The 23,113-nt window shown below is 39.0% G+C and overlaps 1 protein-coding gene across 1 annotated transcript in view; it reads left to right on the top strand.

The window, feature by feature from the left end:
* GPBP1L1 (GC-rich promoter binding protein 1 like 1) overlaps nt 1-23,113 on the top strand; it is a gene marked incomplete at its 5' end in the record, with an annotated part of 58,282 nt that overhangs the window by 11,497 nt on the left and 23,672 nt on the right. Inside the window, 2 exons of the mRNA XM_079720692.1 lie at nt 18,856-18,985; nt 19,383-19,669. Coding sequence (XP_079576818.1) covers nt 18,856-18,985; nt 19,383-19,669 — 417 coding nt within the window. The remainder of the gene's footprint in view (nt 1-18,855; nt 18,986-19,382; nt 19,670-23,113) is intronic.

The following is a 23,113-nucleotide window of genomic DNA, read 5'->3' as shown; positions in this document are numbered from 1 at the left end:
CTGAAGAACCTAGGGGCAGGACAGGAGTAAAGATGCAGACTTAGAGAATGGACTTGAGGACAAGGGGATGGGGAATGGTAAGCTGGGACAAAGTGAGAGAGTGACATTGACCTATATGTACTACCAAATGTAAAATAGCTGGTGGGAAGCAGCCACATAGCACAGGGAGATCAGCTCAGGAGATCAGCTCAGGAGATCAGCTCCGTGCTTTGTGACCACCTAGAGGGCTGGGATAAGAAAGGTGGGAGGGAGATGCAAGAGGGAGGGGATATGGGGATATATGTATACGTATAGCTGATTCACTTTGTTATACAGCAGAAACTAACACAATATTGTAAAGCAATTATACTCCAATAAAGATGTTAAAAAAAATTCAGAAAACAAAAAAGAAAGATTGGTGGGTCATAGCGGTTTCACAGCTTGAACTTTGTATTTGTCAAACTGTTTTCCAAAATGGTTGTACAAGTTTACGCTCACACCAGCAATATATGAGAATTCCCTGTTGCTTTATATTTTTATCAGCACTTGATAGTTTCAGGATTTTTTTTTTGCCAGTTTGGTGGGTGTGGAATAGTATCTCATAATTTTACTCAGGTTTTAAAAGTATGTATGAGTTTGTGAGTGATTCAGAGTAATATTAAGTGTTTTCTTAACAAAGAATTGTAGTTGAAGAAATCTTAAAGGTATATTATATCCTCTTTTGGTTCATTGAAAGACGTGATCAAATTTCATAGCCTTTAGAAGTTCTTAGGTACAAATTAATCTCCTGAAATTAAAATAAATAACAAGGTAGAATATGGCTTTGGGCTCTTTTCTGTGATGAAGTATCAGTGTGAAGGTTAAAAATAAACTAAGCAAGGCACCAGTAACCCTGGAGTTCTCCTTATTGAGCACTTGGGAGGGAAACTGATACACAGTTAAGAAATGAGTATAGATTACTGTAGCATTCCTCAGTCCTTTAGAGGCAGTGAGAGTGATAGACATTTAAAACTAAGTAATATTCTTTTCAAATCATGAGATTTGGAAAGGAAATTTTAGGGCCAGTGAATATCTGAATTTATCCAGAGTTAATAATCTTGGACTCTGCAGTTAAAGGAATAAGGAATGTTCAAGGAGAGCTCTTAGGAACAGTTAAAGGAGATACTAATTGATAGAGTTGTCAACATCTCTTAAAGAAATTATTACTTGGGACTTCCCTGGTGGCACAGTCCGCCTGCCAGTGCAGGGGACACAGGTTCGATCCCTGGTCCAGGAAGAGCCCACATGCCACGGAGCAACTAAGCCCGTGCGCCACAACTACTCAGCCTGCACTCTAGAGCCCATGTGCCCCAACTACTGAGCCTGTGTGCTCTAGGGCCCGTGCTGTGCAGCAAGAGAAGCCACCTCAATGAGAAGCCTGCGCACCGCAACGAAAAGTAGCCCCCACTCACCGCAACTAGAGAAAGTCTGCACGCAGCAACGAAGACCCAACGCAACCAAAAATAGATAAAATTTAGGGAAAAAAAAAGAAAGAAAAAAACATTATTACTTAACGGTCATCCTGTCTGTAGTAAGAGATTACCCCATTTGCTATTAATTTAATCCCTACCAAGCATAGGGGAAATAAATATGTAAACAGGTAAATATAATGCATTGTGATGGATGCTTGAGTATAGGTATGTGCATGATATAATGCTTCATGAAGTAGAAATTTCATGTGAGAACTGAAGACCTGAAAATGAATGAGATGGTGAAGAGATTACAAAGAAACAAAAGTGCTGCATCAAAGCTTTTAGGTAGCCGTTATATTTACAGAGACAAAAGAAAAGAGAAAAGAAGTAATCAAGGGTAAGAAGACCACCAGGATATCTTGATGCAATGGTTGCCACTCTTGCTGCTCCCTGACAAAGATTATACCGGCCCTTTGTGAATATTATCAGTATAAGGATGCCAACTTGCCTCTTTCCCTTCCTTCCTTCCTTCCAAACATGAGTTGTCCTTTTTCTCAAGATTTTCTTTTACGGCATTATTGCCTTTTCTCTTATGAAATGATAGTATTAGGATATATTTTTTTAATGTTCTACTTATCCAAATAAAATTGCCAACATGTATCAGCCCTTGAAACATATTTTGAAATTTTATAGTTGATGCAGTCCAAGTCTGCAAACTACTGGTCTAATGATGTAATGTCATGGAAACCAGGAGAAGGGTTTTAAGATAGGATTGGTCCAGGAACATGTAAACAGTGTAAGCCATTGTGGGTGGTGATTCATAAGTTACTGACCTTTAAGAGTATATTGCTCAGGGTTCTTTGTTGTAGAAAACTAAAATGTTTAAAAGCATGGTTTTGTGTGTTCTTCAACCGCAATCAGCTTCATGGGTGATGAACGGCATAAGCAACGGTTGGATTTAACTGAGGTGGGACTTTTGGGAGTTGGGTACAGGTCATGGAGAGAAGAGCCAGAGTTGAGGGAGTTACAGTGATGGACTGAGTAATTTAAACTATAGAACTCTGCAGACTAGTCTCACTTTAAATTCATGATAACTTACAAGTGTGAACCCTTATTGTGCTGGGAAACTACGGTATCTCCTTTTTCATTGACTCTGCAGCTCCCATTTCATACCCTAACTCTCCTCAAACCTGTAACTCCCTCCCTTCCCTCACCTACCCATTGTCACTCTTAGCTGAAGACTTTTTACTTTGAGACGATAAAAGCAATCAGAATAGACATTCTAAGCTCTCATTGCAGCAGTACTCAGGTACTCTGCCTTCCCAACTGTCACCATAAACGAAGTATGTGCAAACCTACTGAAAGCTGATCTTTGCTGATGCATCAGATCCCTCTCCTCTTCACCTCCTCAAGAACATTGTTTCAGCAGTTTTCTGCATCATCAACTGCTTCAGGTTTTTCTTCTTTACTGGGTCATTCCCATCAGTGACCAAAAACAGTTATTTCTTTTGACCACACATCTCCTTCTAGCCGCTACCCCATTTCTTGGTTCTGTAGCAACACTCTTCAAAAGAATTTTCTGTACTTGCAGCCTACAATTCCTTCCTTTTAAACCCTCCGAACCAGGCTGTCACTACTGCCCTTATCCAACATGGTCACTGAGAACTTCCACGTTGCTAAATCCAGTGGTCAGTTCTGTCTTCCATCTCGTTTAATGGCCTTTGATATAGCTGGTCATTCCTACTTTCTTGAAATACATTTCTGCTGCTTAGCTTGAGTCCCCACACTCTCTTTAAAGTTATAATACACCAAAGTTCCTCTCTGTCTACATTCATTTCTTTGGTGATCTCATCTAGGTCCATGGATTTAAATGAAATTTCTATTTCTAGTGTTTACCTCTACCATGAACTATAGATTCATATCTGGGTGCCTACTTAACATCTCCACTTAGATGTCTGATAGGTACTGAAAAGTTAACATGTTCGAAAAGAGTTTCTTTGTCATTATTTGTGGAATCTACAAATTAGCAGAATTCCTAAGAGTTTAGCAAAATGGCTTGATGTGATTTATACCAATAGTAAACGGTATTATCATTTAAAGGAAATAACACAATCGCATAAAAAAAATAAAGTATTTAGGAGTAAGCCTACGAAAAAAGGTATGTAAGGTCTTTAGGGAGAAATATTTTGAACTTTATTCGAAGATGTTAAAGAATACCTAATTCGGATATTGACCATGCTCATGATTTAGAAGATTTATCATAAAAATATTCTCCTGTATTGATCTAGATTGGTTCATTGGTATTCCAAGCAGTGTCATAACAGCCTCCTATCCCCAGTTTGACGTGCTTGTTTTAAATTTTATATGAACGGGCAGAGTGCCAAAATAGCCAAGGCCTTTAAGGTGTATGTTTGTGGGGAGGCTTTGCCGTACTATGTACCAAGATATTATTATAAAGCCATAATTTAGTTAAGACACACATGGTTGTAGTATAGGAATAGACAAGTAGACCAATGGAACAGAAGTCTGGAAACAGACCCATACATATATAGAAACAGTTTATAATTGAGCTGGCCTTTGGGCAGGGGGTGTGGCTTATAGGATCTCAGTTCCTCGACCAGGGATTGACCAGGGATTGCACCCGGGCCACGGCAGTGAAAGCCCGGAATCCTAACCACTAGGCCACCAGGGGACTCCCTGAGCTGGCTTTATAAATCAGTGGAGAAAGAATGGTTTGGGACAATTAGTTACTCACGTGGTAAAAAAGGAAATTGGACCTGGACCTCATACCGGATACAAATCAGTTCCAACTGATTGATGTCTTAAATGTGAAAGGCAAAACTATAAATCTAAGAAGATAATATAGGTAACTTTGAATCTTGGAGAAGAAAGGCTTTTATACATTAGATGCAAAAATACACATCATAGGTACTTCCCTGGCGGTCCAGTGGTTAAGACTCCGTGCTTCTATTGCAGGGGGCACGGGTTCGATCCTTGGCTGGGGAACTAAAATCCCACATACTACCTGACGCAGCCAGAAAAAAAAATCATAAAGGAAATGATCAACAGCTTTGACTACATTTTAAAAAAAATTTTATTGGAGTGTAGTTGATTTACAATGTTGTGTTAGTTTCAGGTGTATCGACTACATTTAAAGTAAGAACTTGTGTTCATCAAAAAAATAAAAAACCACGGGGACTTCCCTAGTGGTCCAGTGGGTAAAACACCATGCTCCCAATGCAGGGGGCGGGGCCCGAGTTTGATTCCCTGGCGGGGGAACTAGATCCCGCATGCCGCAACTAAGACCAGGAGCAGCCTAAATAAAATAAACAAACTAATTAATTAATATTTTAAAATGTTTTTTTAAAAAAAACATGAAGTTGGAAAAGATATATGCAACACTATAATCAGAGGATTGGGGTCTATTGTATTCTCTTACTTCAGATAAGAAAAAGATCAGCTACCAAAAGAATGGTAAAATGATAAGCATAGATGTTTTACCAAAAAATGAAACACAAAGAGATGATAAATAGATTAAATGATGCAAACAAAGACTGCGGTAAGTCATCATTTTATACCCACCAGCAGAGTAAAGAATAACTGCCAAAAAAAAAAAAAAAGAATAACTGCCAGTCTGGCCATACCTAACTTTGTGAGGGTGTGGAGCATATGGAAATCTAAAAATAACCACTGCTGGTGGTGTAAACTGGTGACCTGATTGGAAAGCAATATGGCATTACCTTGTGAAGTTGAAGATGTAGTACCTATTAGTCAGCAATTCCTTCATTTATTTATGCATTTATTCAGCAAATATTTATTGAATACCAACTATACAAGACAGTGTTCTTTGTGCCTTGGTTCAATGGGAGACAGTTAAAAATAAATTATTTAGATGATCATTGCTATAGGAAAATGTTACTTAACAGAATGAAAATAGTTCAATATCATGTCACTTCCTGTTTTTCACTTTTATGGATATAAGTTCCAAAAATGCTACGTATGGTTTTTTACATCAGTGCCACTCAGTTCTTTGAATCCTTTTAGAGTTACTTACCAAAAATCATTAATCCATCATCAAAACTTATTTTTATGATCTATTAGCTGAGAACTAAGTTACATCCTTTTTCAATTCTGTGGTATACACAGATTGTAAACTACCTAATTTATGAGATGATGTTACCTAGTCATTGAATTTCTCACTTTATAGGCGATATGCCAAAAGCCTTTATCAAAGAAGGCTTGTCAAATGACTAAATTATATCTATTACTCTTGTATTTAAAGGCACTTTTTTTATGGAGCCAAAATTAAACAAGATTGGCTAAAAATTAGACACTGCATATTTTGGGGTTTTCCCACAGCTTATTTAAAAAAATATTAGAGCCAAACCTCAGTGGCATTATTAGAGGTAACTTTTGAATTGTTGTATGTAGTATAGATGGAATAGAAGTTTCATTTCATGGTTGAAGGTTATGCTTTTGACAGAATTAAAATGGCATGTCAACATCTGAGAGGGAGAAATTATTTGAATTGAAAGAAGTTTTTTTGTTTGTTTTGTTTTTGTTTTGCTGTTTATAAGTTTAGGCCATTATATCCTAGATTGCATTTCAAGAACATTTGTATTACGTAATATGTAGATGTAGGTGTTCTGTGTTTAAGAGTGCAATTTATTTTGCTAGGAACTTTGTTTTAAGCAGTAGAACTCTTAAAGAGTCTTCGTAGATTAATCAAATATAAATAGATGGTAGGAAAGAGTAAATGTGCAGTGAAATACTGTTGTATGACAGTGTACAAATGAATATGGATTTATTGTATCAAGTCTCTCAGCAAAAGTTAATTAAAATGTTTCTTCATGTCTTGAATAACTATTCAACAGAATGTAAGTTCCCAACATATGTGTATTCAAAGATGTAGTGTTGATCTCTTGGAAGTAAATTTTTAGGACCTTTTCACCCTCAACAACTTGGAATTGTACAAAGCATGTAGCTGGGACACACATTCTTAATGCAGCTAGGACATGATCTTAGGCACAAATGAATGAGTCCTCGCTGAGCTTCACAATAGATTGGTATCTCCCAAAATGCTTTACCAGGAACATTGCTATGATTCTGTCACCTAGGTGAAATAATGCTCTATACATCCTCTGTGCTTTCATCATACTTGCTGACAGAAGCATTCTTTGATGTTAGTAAGGGGACCAAAAAGTGAGGTTGTTAAACAAAAATTGTCATCACTCCTGTCACCACATTCTATAATGAGAACACTCCAACATGAATCAAAAGACTTGTAATTTTTCTTCTTAATCCACCTGGGGTAGCACACCATAGTAAGATGGGTGAGAAGGAGAAGGACACTTATGAACCCATCCATGGGAAAGAAGAATTAACACGATGTCTTGACCACAGGTGCCTTCTTATGCAGGTTAGTTTCAGAGAAGTGAGCATATGGCAGTAGAAGGTAGGGAAGTTCCTTTCAAACTCTATGTCCACCTACCCCTTTTAGCCAAGATCAGTTGGTATAAGTCTGATAACGTTTTGCAGAAAGAACCTCTTGTGGCTTCTTTGCATTCTTTCCCTTGGCTAGCTGTGGATATGACAGCTCCTTGGAACTTCATGGCTCAGCAGTACATGTTCTGAATTATTTTTCCCTATGATGGAGTTGGATTTATGGTCATGTTCTTTAAGGTATTTTCATGGCTAAGGACATGAGATTGCAGTTTTATTGAGATCAGGAACCATGTACATACTAGCCACATTTTATTGTGTTTTTTTTTCTTACCACAGAAGGGTTTAATTTTTCAAGGCTTTCAGTTTTGCCTGGAAGCCAGCCAGTCTTGGCTAATACAGATAAACAAATAATGAGAGAAATACAAAAAGAAAGGCAAAAAAAAAAAAAGAGTGTGTATGTAAATTAACATCCCTCTTTAGTTTCTTGCTCCATAAAATTTTAAGGAATTTGTTCTACTTTTCTAACTATTGGAATCATTTCATGACTAGAGAGTAACAACCACAGTGTAATTCAGAAAGCAGTGAAGAAAACTTGTGTTCCAGCCCTCACCCAGCTGCTTATTAGATGTGTTACCTTGGATAAGTCCCTTAACATATTATAGCCTGCCTCAGCTTTTTTTTGTTGTTAATCTCTGAAGTGGAGGGCTAACCCAGTGTCAGTGGGAGGAAGGAAGGAAGGATAAAATGTATGTTAGGAGTTGCACAGATCAGTGTTTTAATTAAGAATTCTCCCAGAATAGGACTAAATAATCCATCTGGCTTTGTATTGTTTCACCCACTCTTTGATTAAGAATCAATAAAACAGTAACGTGCTCGTTTATATATTTGTTGGTTTATTAATCTTGAACATGTGAAGTAGCACAACTTTGATTTTAGAGGTAAAGAAACTGGGAGTTACCTATCAAATTTTGGAATTAAAAGGACAGATCAGTGTTCTTTGGAGTTGTGGGAGGAAATTAAATTTGCTGTGGATTGAGAAATTAATGGGGGAGTGAGAAAATGAAGATACTAGGAGTACACTGCTCTCTGTGGAAGTTTTGTTAAGACTGAAGGGAGGGGGACTTCCCTGGTGGTACAGTGGTTAATAATCCGCCTGCCAATGCAGGACACACGGGTTCGAGCCCTGGTATGGGAAGATCCCACATGCCATGAAGCAGCTAAGCCCGTGCGCCACAACTACTGAGCCTGTGCTCTAGAGCCCGCGGGCCACGACTACTGAGCTCGCGAGCCACAACTACTGAGCCCGCACACCTAGAGCCTGTGCTCCACAACAAAAGAAGCCACTGCAATGAGAAGCCAGCGCACCGCAATGAAGAGTAGCCCCCGCTCGCCACAACTAGAGAAAGCCCGTGCACAACAACGAAGACCCAAGGCAGCCAAAAATTGAAAAATAAATAAATAAAAACTAATTGCAAAAAAAAAAAGGCTGAAAGGAAATGAACCTAAATACCTAGAGGGATATTCAGACTTGAGGAAGGGGTTTTGTTTTAAGTCAGAGGAGAAGTGGGTGTGGTTTTTTTGGTTAATTGAGTGAAACCAGTGTAGATAGAGGTTGGAGTTACCAGGAGTAGAAGATGGTGACACCATTAGACTGTGGAGAAAATGAAAGTTAATGAGATCTCATGAACACATGTGGAGTGGTAATGAGTGCCTGAAGTAGAGGAGATTGAGGTAAGGTCCCTGGCAGGGACATCCTCTCTAGCAGCTTAATTACAAGGTATAAAACTAGATCATGTTGTGAAGTATCTTGTAGATTGCTGGGTATATGTGGAATAGCCAGGAAGTCATAGGATTTGTAAAGCTAAGATATTTCACAGATGTTTATGAATGAATGGTTGGATCAAGTATTCACATAGGCAGTTCTGATACATATGTGCAGGGAGAGAGCAAAAGCACTTAGATAAAACCTGAAAAAGAATGGATGATGTAGAGCATTGTTTATATTTAATATTGACTATTTATATTGACTTAACAACTGCTTTATAATACTGTTTTTAATTGTGGCAAAATACACATGAGATTTACCATTGTAACCATTTTTAAATGTACAGTTTGGTGGCATTAAGTACACTCACAGTGTTTTGCAACCATCATTACTGTCCAGAACTTTTTCATTATCCCAAACATAAACCTTGAATGCATTAAGCAGCCACATTTCCCCCCCAGCCCCTAATCTGTTCTCTATGGGTTGGATATTTCATATAAATGGAATCATGTAATATGTGTTGTTTTGTATATTTGGCATCTTTCACTTAGCTTAATGCTTCCAAGGGTCATCCTTGTTGTAGCATGTATCAGTACTTCATTCCTTTTTATAGCTGAATAATATTCTATTGTATGGATATACCATATTTTACTTATCTGTTCATCTGTTGATGGGCATTTGAGTTGCTTCTTCTTCTGGCTACTGTGAATAAAGCTGCTGTGAACATTCACTTACATATATTTTCATTTCTCTTGGCTATATACCTAGGAATAGAAATGTTAGATCATGTGCTAACTCTGTGTTTAACTTTTTGAGGAGCCACCAACTGTTTTCCACAGCATCTGCACCATTTTATATTTCTACCAGCAATGTATAAGGGTTACAGTTTCTCTGCATTCTTGCTTTATCATAATTTGTAAAAATTAGTTCATTAAACCTTTGAATCCTTACTGAGTGCAAGGCACCATGCTAGATGCTATGTGAATTTCAAAGAAGCGCAAGGCAAGATTTTCTAGAAGCAACAGGTTTTGGGCCTGCTGGGAGTTAGAATCAACATTTATAACTGTCCTGGAAGGAGCAAGTGTTAAGTGCTCCTTAACACTTAATTTGAAGGCACAATTAAGGTACCTTGAGGATTTCCGAGACGGAGTTTACTTGTGGGGAAAGGCTTATTTCTTGACTATCAGAACAAGAAACTTAAATCCTATTCTGTAGGAAGCCAGAAAACTTCTGAGCAGGATAGTGATATAATTTGAACCTGGACTCTGGAAGAGAAATCTAGCAGCCAAGAGTAGAGGCTGAGGTCGAGGGTGGAAGAGACTAGTAGTGCCTGTGAAACTAGTGTTTTGTTTATATATATATACACACACACACACACATATATTTTATTTATTTATTTATGGCTGTGTTGGGTCTTCGTTGCTGTGCATGGGCTTTCTCTAGTTGTGGCAAGCAGGGGCTACTCTTTGTTGCGGTGCTGGGGCTTCTCATTGAAATAGCTTCTCGTTGCGGAGCATGGGCTCTAGGCATGTGGGCTTCAGTAGTTGTGGCTCATGGGCTCTAGAGCACAGGCTCAGTAGTTGTGGCGCACGGGCTTAGTTGCTCCGCGGCATGTGAGATCTTCCCAGACCAGGGCTCGAACCTGGGTCCCCCTCATTGGCAGGCAGATTCTTAACCACTGCGCCACCAGGGAAGTCCCCAAAACCAGTTTTTTAACTGAAGAGAAACTTGAACCTGGAGTGACAAATAGAAATGGAAACTAAGGAATGGAATAGATAGGACTTGAAACTCTTATATAAATCTTTATAGTCTCCTTAGCTCTCATCTCTTCTGATTTTAAACATCATCTACCAAACACTAACAATTCCCAAAATTCTCTCTCCAGAACAGACTTCTCTGTGCTCCAGACCACATACTTGACATTTCATATTTAATTTTTTTTAATCTTGATTCCCCCCCCCCCACCAGAAGAGTTTTGAGTGATGTATTTTTCTTTCTCAAAATTTCTCGGTAGTAAAACAATTTCCTCCAATTAGTTGCTCTGTAAAAATAGCTACAGCCCCAAAAGGCAGGCATCACCAAATAGCTTCATAAAATTTTATAAAAATTTGCAGAGCAAAGTAATTCATTACAAAAACATTTGACTAAGAAGATAAAACAAAATGCCCATAGTTCCACCCTCCTAGTGAAACCATTATTGGCATTATAGTCTTTTGCTTCTAAAACAGGAATTTCTTTTTCCTTTATCTGTCCTCTTTCTTCATTTCCCATTTGTCGTTCATCTCCTCCCCCCCACATACTCTACACGTACATGCACAGACCACACTCTTATATAGCTTGACATCCTAGTATGTTGGAGATGGTCGGTAAGTAGTTACAGGATATATAACAACTTTAAAACTTTCACACCAGTAGCAAAGCATTGTCAGTTAATATTCCCTCTACAGTCACTGCCTCAACTGAGACTGATAGAGAAATTTGGGACTGAGCGTTGACTGAAAAGATGGCGTGTGTCAATTAGAAGATTGGAATGCATCTAGTGGGGATTGTAAAGGGGAACTGCTTATGTTTAAAATTCAGGCATTTTCCTTCGTGTCTATCAGTTTTATAACCTGACGGATGATTCATCTCACAGAGATTTTCAGGTTCTCTGTGGTTTAAACCACAATTCTTATAACAAAAAAAGAATGCAGCAAACAGTTAATTATGTCTTTTTCAGAAGGAAGCTTTATTTAATTGATATTTTTCTATAAGAATCTATTACAGGGACATTGTCATCATGTACTAGGTATTGCAGGTATAGACCTATATAAAAACAACCCTGAATTATACTGAAGGAACAATAGCCAGTCAGCATTTATTCCTATATCAGTCAATTATGTGATGGTCATTTACCTAGTTACATAAGCTAGAAATCAAAGTATGAGCCATTATTTCTCCTTTACCCCCACATCCCATCAGTTATGAAGTTCTGCGTATTTTACTTCTTCCTAAATATTTTGTGAATTGGCTTCTTTTAATTTGTTTATATTAAAAGCTGGTTTTCCCCAGTGTGTGTCTTGCAGTCACTCCTGATTTTCAAAATCTCTAGGCTGGACCACAGAACCAATATCAAGGGATTATCCTTGAACTAGCTATTCTTTGTGCAGGCTGGCCTCTAACTCAAGGCCTGGGCCAAAGTGCTAACCAACCCATCCTGTCCCAGCTCACTAACTAGGCACCTCTTTGCTACCCAAGAGACCAAATTACAGGCAGAGATTGAGTTTTTCTTCTTCACCTGACACCCTTTTGGAGGGGGGGCTTTCTGATTCACATTTAAGTGTCCATGGTGTATGTAATAATATATACAGCTCTGTTCAAGTTTTTTATTACTGTGCCAGTTTTGCCATTTCATAGAAATGTATCTAAGATTCTCATATTTATTAGCATATAATTGCTCATAATTTAGTTTTACTCATGATGTTTCTTTATCTGTTGTGTTTATCTCCTCTTTTTCATGCTATCGTCTTCAAATATTTTTCCCCAAGCAGTTTTACGTGAGTTTGTTTTCTTTCTTTTTTTTTCGTTTATATATTTATTTATTTATTTTTGGCTCTGTTGGGTCTTCATTGCTGTGCGTGGGCTATCTCTAGTTGCAGTGAGCGGGGGCTACTCTTTGTTGTGGTGCGCAGGCTTCTCACTGCGGTGGCTTCTCTTGTTGCAGAGCACAGGCTCTAGGTGCGTGGGCTTCAGTAGTTGTGGCTTGTGGGCTCTAGAGCACAGGCTCAGTAGTTGTGGCGCACGGGCTTATTTGCTCCGCGGCATGTGGGATCTTCCCGGACCAGGGCTCGAACCCATGTCCCCTGCACTGGCAGGCAGATTCTTAACCACTGCGCCACCAGGGAAGTCCCGTGAGTTTGTTTCTTATTAACCTTTTTCAAAAGAATTATCGTTTTTTTTTTTTGTTTTTTTTTTTAGAATTATCGTTTTTAAACATCTCTACTGACCTTTTTTTGCTTCTCTCCTTTCTGTTTCTTTAGATTTGCTTTGTTGCTCTCTTCCCATTATGATAAAAATGTTGGGAAAAGAGCAATAAAGATCAGTTTGGTTTTAGTCTTTTTTTTTAAAGTTTTTAAAACTTATTTTCTATTAAGTATTGCTGTAGCTGTTACAGTGCAAATTTATTCATAGTGGTTTTTGTCGTTCTATTTAAGGATTTTGAATTTTTCTTTGTCAGTGTATCATTTCTCTCACAGTAAGAAATCTGACTCCCATTTTTCCTTAATATTTCTTACTTTTGGATCAAATCCCAGTATGTAACCAGCCTCCATTTATCACCTCTTCCCGTGCATGTGTTCCTTCCTAACCACATCTAAGTTGTAACAACTGTGCAAGGCACCTTGCTGCATGGAAGCCCTCAACCTATTTGGCCGTGTCCCTCTGCCAGGGTGTCCTCCTCATTCCACTTGAAGCTCTCACACTCTGCATTAGGCTGCCCTCGTACTGGGACACTCACCTTACATTGCCTAATGAGGTCTGACTTCCCACACAGGACTGCTGCCGTACACACATTTCGCTATCCTTCCACCCCGTGTAGACACCCTGGTTATGCCCCAGCACCCTGCTCTGGCCTTGAGCTCCCCCTTTGAGGACTTTACCTTACCTGACCCCACCTAGTTGCTTTGGACAGGGTTTCTTCAAGAAGGGGAAGGAGAGCGGGCACTGCAAGAGAAAGTTGTTTCCTGATTTAACATCGCATAGTTAGAGAACATAGACTGTTTTCTTCTTTGGAACTAATTGCGATTTCTTTTAACTAGTATAAGGTCAGTTTTTAAAACTATTCCATGTGCTCTGAAGGAATATATATACTTTGCATGGTTGATATGTATATATATGTGTATGTATTATAAGTATATAAAAAAATGGAGAGAACAAGTGAATAGTCATATACCCATCATTCAGCTTAATAATGTATTACAGATACAATTGAAGCCCTCCGGAACCTTTTTTTGATTCCTTTCCCATTGTTTCCCCAAAGAGTTACTTACTATTCTGAATTTAGTATTTCTTAAACATGAATTAATTATATGAGAAATACTCTGTAAACTAGAATTTACCAGTGTAGACCAGAATTGTCCACAGATGCAAGCATTCTCTCATATCAGAAAACTTTCTAGGGACTTCCCTGGTGGTCCAGTGGTTAAGAATTCGCCTTCCAATGCAGGGGACACGGGTTTGATCCCTGGTCGGGGAAGTAAGATCCCACATGCAATGGGGCAACTAATCCTGTGTGCTGCAACTACTGAGCCTGCTCTGGAGCCGGTGTGCCACAGCGAAGAGCCCACACACTGCAACAAAAGATCCCACATGCTGCAGTGAAGATCCTGCGTGCCATAACTAAGACCTGATGTAGCCAAATAAATAAATCTTTTTTTTAGATCTATTACAAAAAAGAAAGAAAGAAAACTTCCTAGCCTTTGGAAGAATGTTGGGAATTTGCCAAAGAAGTATTTTGTGTCACCTCTTACTGCATATTTTAAGTCAGAGCATAAGCACTTAAGTCTCTTAATTGATAAGTAGGTATCTAAAAATATGTAAATACATGAGGAATGCTATGACAGATGTCTTGTTTTTAGGCATCTGGCTGTGGTTAGTACTAAACAATTAGATAGTTGACTGTGGTAATAACCAGTAAGTTATGACTCTTTGACCACTTATGGCAAGTTATTCCATATATGAGAGTAAATCTAACAGACTCTAATTTGCATGTCTGAATTACCTTTGATAGCTAACTGGAGAAATTGTTATTTAAAAAGTATATTTTTTCAGATGACTTTTCTAAAATCCTTTAAAAATCTTTAAAATAATTTTAGCCAGTTATGTTGTTGCTATAGATTAATGTCTAAATTGGGCTTAAGAGTTTTGTCTCCTAGACCTTTGTCTCTGAGATCGATCATTTGACCATGTCTCACTTTAGCATTTATATATAGTAATTTTGCCTCTTGTGATATATGTTGTTTTGTTTTTTCATTTATAGTGATAGATCCCTGTGGCCTTTAAAATGATTGAATAACGATGGACATGGATGCAAAGTGACTTCTCTACTGAAGCAGAAGATTCTTATTACCTTCCATTAACTCAGTTTAGTCTTCAAGAAGGGGCAGAACGAGTGAAATACAAAAAACTGAAGAGAAGAAAACCTCACTTTGGAACTTTCTCCATGACTGTTCCTTAAGCCCTATCTTTCTACTTGTTTTAATTTTGCTGTGAATTTATAAATAGTGAAGACCAAAGAAATAGAAGAAACATTTGAGAGCTTTATACCAAGAAATTTGCCTTGAGAGCTGCTATTCTTAGGAGGGAAAAGCATATCAAGTTCCTGTCTGATTTTTTTTGTTTTGTTTTTAAACAGGTTTCTTATGTCCTTAGATTTTGAAGGATAAGTCAAATATAAATACATACCTGCACACTATTTTTAGCAGCTGTGTAAGAATAATGAGATTTATAAATTAAGGGCTTTGTAATGTGGATGTTTTGCTACTAGAGTTGACTACTCAGAAGATCTTTTATAGCTCTTTAGTGTTTTATTTTTGATTTATCACTTCAATGACATTATTTGCCCAAAGAAAAGTCCATCTGTCTTTCTAAGCTATGACCTTTTTGTGAACAGTGTTTGCATTCAATGTGCAAATGTCCATGTATTATCTATTTAAGCAACATCATAGGGCCATCACTCAAGGAAGTTGAATGAGGTGAACATTGATATAGCTCTTTCCCCTTCCCCCTATTTTTTAAATGTAACAAATACTTTTTATGTTCCCCTCCCCCTTCCCCTTTCCCCTTTCCCCTTTTAACGAGTCAGGATCTAGATAGTTTAAGATGAGCAATTGAGGGGACTGAGAAATTGATCCACACAGAGCCTGGCTTCTTTGTGCTTCATCATAAGGTGTGCTGCCGGCCAGCCTAATTTTAAGTACCCTTTTAACAAGAGAACCTCGTGGAAATCCAGCCGGCAGACTCAAGGAGTTCAGGGAACAGGACCACAGAGGTTACGCTCTGGGGTGAGTATTCTGTGTCTAACTTGGAAGAAGACTGTGTATGTATATGTATCATGGAAAATATCTACTGCTTTCTTACGTATTATACTTTGGAGACTATCAGTGGGGTGGTTTGGAGACACCAACAGATGGATCTCTCAGGAAAACTGATTCTAACTGATGTTTTGAAGAAATTAATGTGAACTAAATAGAAAAACTCTTGAGAGGTTGTATCCTCCTTCTCTAGGAAGATCTTTTCTACTGCTTTTGCCTGAAGTTACCTGAAGCAGATTAATCTTTTTTCATAAGTATCTATAGTTTTAAGTAGTTGTTTATTCTTAAGGTTCTTCTGCTATAACACAAGAATTCATTAGCTTCTGTCATATAACTTCCAGGTCTCTGACCCACTTTTCTGTTTGTGTTTTTCATGGTTATATATTCACAGACTGTTGTTTTTGTTTAGAACTTCTCTGATGTATGGGGCCTGATGAATACTCTAGAAAGGCTCAGAGAGCAAGTCTTTCTGTAAAAGGGGGACCTTAAAGTAATCACAGACTCTTTACTTGATATCAGGTTCTTGCAAGAATAAGTGATTTCAGTTTTCTCATTTTCAGATCCTGGCCATGAGGTTGGATGCCTCACCTTGTTGAAAAGAGACACTGGACCTAAATGGCGCAGCATGACTTTGTTCCTGCTTGGCTAAATTTCTCAACACCACAGTCAGCTAAGGTACTGTTCTCCATTCTAGTAACTATCCAAATACCAGTTCTTTTCATCCCCATCTTGTCTGTGGCCTCTGTTTTACAATCTAGTTGTTTTTTTTTGTGTGTATTCAGCCTTGCCTGGGGATTTTACATACGTTTTCAATAAACTTAACTATCTTTCTTTTAATAGGGTATAAATAATTAGGCAGTGCAAGTCAGTGTGTACCCTGCTACTGCCAGGTGTCCTGTTTATTTCATTATGTGTTAAGCTTTTCTTATTGTGTGGCACACTTAAGACTTCCTATATTAGCTGCAGGAACACTTCAGTTTGGGAGGAAATGGATCTTCAGGATGAATGCACATTTGTCTAAAGTAGTAGATGAGGAGGAAGAAGGATAGACAGTGATTGACTACTACATGGCTCTCAGATTAAATCCTAGAAATTCTGTTTTAGAGACAATAATCTACTTAATGATTTCAGGGAAAATGTATGTTGCATTAAGGATAAAGACAAATGGAATATATTATTGTTAAAGGAAACCTTTGGGAAGCTAGTAAACTTAAAAATGCTTCCCATTTTGCCAACTAATAGAGGAGGGAGAAAGTTGATAGGTAGTCTTACAAAAAAGAGCATACCTTCCCTATTTTTAGATGTGAATTTTGGGAAGATGTTCCTGGTCTGTCTAGACCTACAACCCTTTGCTCTAATCTTCATTTTGAATTGCCCTTGTGAAATTCCCCAAATGTCATAATTGACATAATCTGACCCAAGCATTGGGGGTGGTGGGCCTGAGGCATTTGGTGTGGGATCCTAGGAAAGCGTTTAAAAGTATGCACATCTGGGCTTCCCTGGTGGCGCAGTGGTTGAGAGTCCACCTGCCGATGCAGGGGACACGGGTTCATGCCCCGATCCGGGAAGATCCCACATGCCACAGAGCGGCTGGGCCCGTGAGCCATGGCCGCTGAGCCTGCGCGAACGGGAGGGGCCCACGTACCGCAAAAAAAAAAAAAGTATGCACATCTTATACCTGCAAAGGATAATTGATTTAGCACAATGAACAATTGATTTAGCACAGTGAACTCAGTAAAAAGAATTAGGAAATATGATTTAAATATTTCCATTTTACAATAAGCAAATTTGTGTGGTATTAGAATAAGGACAGACAGATAAAGCAATGGAATAGGATAGACAATTCAAAAATAGTCCTATACATATAGTCAGTTGATTTTTGACTAAAGTGCCAAGGTAATTCAATGCAGAAGTGATAGTCTTTTTAACAAGTGGTTCTAGAACTGGATATCTATGTGGGGGTGGGAGGGAGAGCCTCAACCTTTACTTCATATCATACATAAAAATAAACTTGAGGGCTTCCCTGGTGGCGCAGTGGTTGAGAGTCTGCCTGCCAATGCAGGGGACATGGGTTCGTGCCCCGGTCCGGGAAGATCCGACATGCCGCAGAGCGGCTAGGCCCGTGAGCCATGGCCGCTGAGCCTGCGCGTCCGGAGCCTGTGCTCCGCAACGGGAGAGGCCACAACAGTGAGAGGCCCACGTACCGCAAAAAAAAAAAAAAAAAAATTAACTTGAAATGGATTATAACCTAAATTAAAGAGCTGAAATCCATAAAACTTTCAGAAGAAAGAAGAAAATCTTTGTAACCCACTAGAATGGCTGAAATAAAAAAGACTGACAGACCACGTGTTAGTGAGGATATTAATAATAAGGAAATAGACGTGAAGATGTCTCTGCCCCAACCTATAGTTCTCCTGTAAGCCCTTGTCAAATGTATCCATACTTTTCATGGTTTTTTTAGACTTTAGTTTCTATCATATGAGACTAAAGACTGTTATAGAATGCAACTATTTGGAATAGGAAGGAACATCAGAATTCATCTATAATAGTGTTTCTCAAAGTGCTCCTTTTTAGTTGTGTAACCTCAGAGACTTATTCTCCCTGACCTCTTTCCACATATGGAAATAGTAAAATGGGGATGATGCCAAATTATAGTCTTGTTATGAGTATTAATGTTTGGAAGTAAGTGTTTTATAAAACTATAAAAACTCCTGTGGGGTTGTTAATGGCCTGCCAAGGTGGGATTTAACTGTTCCTTTGTCTTCAGTTCGAGAGTAATTTACACAAATAATAAATCTATTTAGAGCGAACATCTTGCTTTTCCTTTCAAGATTAACAACATTTTTAAGTGTAAGTTTTGGAGCTTATTCTTTTGGATATTGACAGGGTTTTTTTCCCCTCTTTCATGCAAATAATTGAAGTAGCTGCTTTTTCTCCCTATTAATTCAGTTAATGATTGAATATGTAACATAGGGCTTCTCTAACTCAGAGGACTGCAGTACCCTTAACTGTGTCCCATGTGCTCAAAATAGGGGTTTCTGCCATCAATATTACCTGTTTTCTAAAAACCCGATACAAAACTTAAGATACTGAAAGAGACTGATATGTACTTACCTGTTTGCTTCTCTGTACTTTATCATCTTAGTCACCTACAGCCACCTTCGAAAAACACGGAGAGCACCTACCCCGAGGAGATGGTAGATTTGGAGTAAGCCGTCGTCGACATAATTCCTCTGATGGCTTTTTTAACAATGGACCTCTACGAACGACAGGAGGTAAGACATACCCAACTTCCATGACTCTATATAAGCTACTCAGAGCAAGCCCAGGCTGAGGGTGCATGTCCATAATCTTGGAATAATGATCTTTTGTAAACATAATACTCAATTAGATCCTCCAGTAGTCATTACTCAACTATATTGGCTTTCTAAGTCTAACATTCTTAGGTTCTCTTAAGTCATTTATTCAGTTGAAGAACTCATATAGAAACTACATTAAAACAAAAAGTTGTATCTTGTGCCTTTTTTGTACGTGGACTTACTCTTTTATTAAAAAGTTCCCCCGAAGGGCTTTGGCAATACCTTAAATTATATCAGGAAGCATCTGGCCCAGTTGTTCCTGAATTTTCAGGAAGCAAACACTCTAATGTGTTACTTTTCCTTACTATTTCAGATTCCTGGCACCAGCCCTCCCTGTTCCGGCACGATTCCGTGGACTCTGGTGTCTCTAAGGGAGCATATGCTGGAATCACAGGGAACCTGTCTGGTTGGCACGGCTCTTCCCGAGGTCACGATGGCATGAGCCAGCGTAGTGGGGGTGGCACAGGGAACCATCGCCACTGGAATGGCAGCTTCCACTCCCGGAAAGGCTGTGCCTTTCAGGAAAAGCCACCTACAGAGATTAGGGAAGAGAAGAAAGATGATAAGGTAGAAAAGTTGCAGTTTGAAGAAGATGACTTTGTAAGTATGAATATTTAGTTGTATACCTAAAACCTGACAAATGATTCTTATATATAAAACCATGTTAGTAATGAGAACATTTCAGAAGGTACTAAAAAGGGAGTCCCTAAGTTTAGACTTTTAGTGTTTTTAGGAAGGAAAGGAAGGAGCTGGTTAGTATGACGATCATGACCAAAATTCCTGTGTACTTTTAGCAAATCTTCATATTTTTTCATCTTTTTGCCTTTGGAATTCTTATTTTTCTTTAAGCTTTATAAGGTTCAGTATTCAGATATATTTATGTAAAACTGTATTCTTGAATGTTAAATTGCTTTCTCCAACTATCATAAGAGGGGGTTTTTTGTCTTGATTTTGCCCTCTTATATAAAACAATCGTGGTAAGTTCAGAAACATAGTAAGGAGTATTTTAGCTGTTGCCTGTACATCCAGTAAAACTTGATGCTATTGTGTGTTGAATTATGTGCCCTTTTTTTTGAATTATATGCCTTTTGACCTCTAAAAATAAACCAAAAGTAGAGTTTTTGTGCACCTTAAAAAAGTTTAATAATATATTTTACTTAACCAAATATGTCCAAATTATTATTATTCTAACCTGTAGTCATTATCTTTAAATTAATGAGATAATTAACATTATTTGTTGTAATACATCTTCAAAATCCTTTGTGCATTTTATAATTGTAGCACATCTTAATACAGACGGCACACGTTCCAAGTGCCCAGCAACCACACGTGGCTAGTGGCAATCCTATTAGGTAGTGCAACTCGTTATTTTTAAGTAGCACATTAGATAAGCCAGTCACTTTTATGACAGCCATTTTATGTTATCAAAGCCAACTAAAGAGTAAAATTAGGCATCAGCCCCTCTTCTCCCAAGTCTAGCAAATGACCTGGGGGCTCTTAATTTAAATGTCATTTATCAAAGTAAATTCCTATCCCCAGGTGCCTATCCTTTAAAACTTGATTCATGGGCCTCCCTGGTGGCGCAGTGGTTGAGAGTCCGCCTGCCGATGCAGGGGATACGGGTTCGTGCCCCGGTCTGGGAGGATCCCATATGCCGCGGAGCGGCTGGGCCCGTGAGCCATGGCTGCTGAGCCTGCGCATCCGGAGCCTGTGCTCCGCAACGGGAGAGGCCACAACAGTGAGAGGCCCGCATACCACAAAAAAAAAAAAAAAAAAAACAAAAAAAAACTTGATTCATGGAGAAGTCTGTAATACACCAATATATTAAATATTTGTCCAGAATGTCCTAAGTACTCAGTAGTCGAAAAATGACTACAACACTAAATTATAACATGGATTATTTATTCAGTAAACTTATAAGTTATCAGTTTTGTGGCATTCCCAGTGGGAAATTAATTGACAATGGAAAGAAAAATGTTAAGGCAGCATTATCCACCTGCTAAGTGATCTAAAGGGAAGTTTGCTGTCACATCAAACCTGAACAAGGTCATTAAGGGCAAGTTTATTTTGTGTTTATGCTTTTTAAAATATTTGTTTGTTTGTTTATGGCTAAGTTGGGTGCTTGTTGCTGCGCACGGGCTTTCTCTAGTTGCAGAGAGCGGGGCCTACTCTTTGTTGCAGTGCACAGGCTTCTTGTTGCGGAACACGGGCTCTAGGCGCGCGGGCTTCAGTAGTTGTGGCTCGCGGGCTCGAGAGCGCAGACTCACTGGTTGTGGTGCACCGGCTTAGCTGCTCCGCGGCACGTGGGATCTTCCCAGAGCAGGGCTCGAACCCATGTCCCCTGCACTGGCAGGTGGACTCCCAAACACTGGGTCACCAGGGAAGCCTTGTGTTTATGCTTTTATGAAATATTCTAAGTGTACATAAAAGTCTGGAGAAAACAGCCAAGTACGCACACAACCTAGCTTTGTGAAATATTGACATTTTGCCCAGTATGCTCTAGACCATTCTTCTACAAAAGAGGCAAGATATCATAGATACAGTTAAAGCTTTCCTAATCATATTCTCCTAACGTTCCCCTAGAGGTAATCACCATTTTGATTTTAACGTTTTATCATCTTCATGTATGTTTTGATAAATTTTTACTATATGAATGTATCCGTAGACAATCTGTAATATCATTTTGCCTGATTTTGATCTTTTTTTTTTTTTTTTTTTTTTTTTGCGGTACATGGGCCTCTCACTGTTGTGGCCTCTCCCGTTGTGGAGCACAGGCTCCGGACGCGCAGGCTCAGCGGCCATGGCTCACGGGCCCAGCCGCTCCACGGCATGTGGGATCTTCCCAGACCGGGGCACGAACCCGTGTCCCCTGCATCAGCAGGCGGACTCTCAACCACTGCACCACCAGGGAAGCCCCTGATTTTGATCTTTATATGAATACTGTCATATTGTAGTTCTCCTTTATTTTCTTAAAACTGTTTGAGATTTGTCTGTATTGATACATAGGGCTCTAGATCAGTGGTTCTCAATCCAGGAGCAAGTTTGCCTCCTTCAGAGCACATTTGGCAATATCTAGAGAAATTTTGGTTGTCACAGCTGGGGATAGTCCTATTAGCATCTAGTATGTAGAGATCAGAGATGTTGCTAAACTTCCTGCAATGCACAGGACAGCCCCATAAGAGAGAACCAGCCTAAAATGTCAGTAGTGCCATGGTTGAGAAACCCTGCTCTATATCTTTCTCACTGCTGTATAGTAAATATTTCTGTGGTGTGAATATACTAGGTTTATTTATGCATTTTCCTGTTGACAGACATTTAGGTTGTTAAAGATCTTGTTCTGGAGATAAATCTAAAGGATAGGAACCATGGCATTGTAACTAGAGAAGGAAGGGGCAAAAATAAGATTTTTATCCATGATGAATAATAAGTAAGTACTTTGAAAAGGAAAAACAGGAGGAGCAGAATTGGAGGACAGAATATAAAGACGTCTTGGTACCAAAGAGATGGGTAAGATCAACCGGGGGTGTGCACATGGAAATAGAGATAGTAGTTGAGGTTTATGGTTGGACAGAATCACCCAAGGAAAGTAATATATTCAGAGAGGAAGCTTAGAGCAGAACCTGTGGAATAGCAGTAAGGGAGATTAAGAAGTGATTGGTTGGGGCTTCCCTGGTGGCGCAGTGGTTGAGAGTCTGCCTGCCAGTGCAAGGAACACGGGTTCGTGCCCCGGTCCGGGAGGATCCCACATGCCGCAGAGCGGCTGGGCCCATGAGCCATGGCCGCTGAGCCTGCACGTCCGGAGCCTGTGCTCCGCAACGGGAGAGGCCACAGCAGTGAGAGGCCCGCGTACTGCAAAAAAAAAAAAAAAGAATGAGGTGTATCAAGAAAGAGTAGTTAGTCAAAAATAACAAAAGGTATTTGAGGACCTAATTGTTTACAGTAGGTTTTCTATGTTTCTTGTTTTTTCCCCATACTCTCTACATTGTATAATTAGCAAGTTATTTTTTGTTTTAAAATAGTATTAGTTTAATGTAATTAACAGTC

Source organism: Hyperoodon ampullatus, assembly GCF_949752795.1.
Source record: "Hyperoodon ampullatus genome assembly, chromosome: 2".
NCBI lineage: Eukaryota > Metazoa > Chordata > Mammalia > Artiodactyla > Ziphiidae > Hyperoodon > Hyperoodon ampullatus.
The sequence above is the reverse complement of the archived record's forward strand: the minus strand, read 5'-3'. Positions and strand labels throughout refer to the sequence as shown.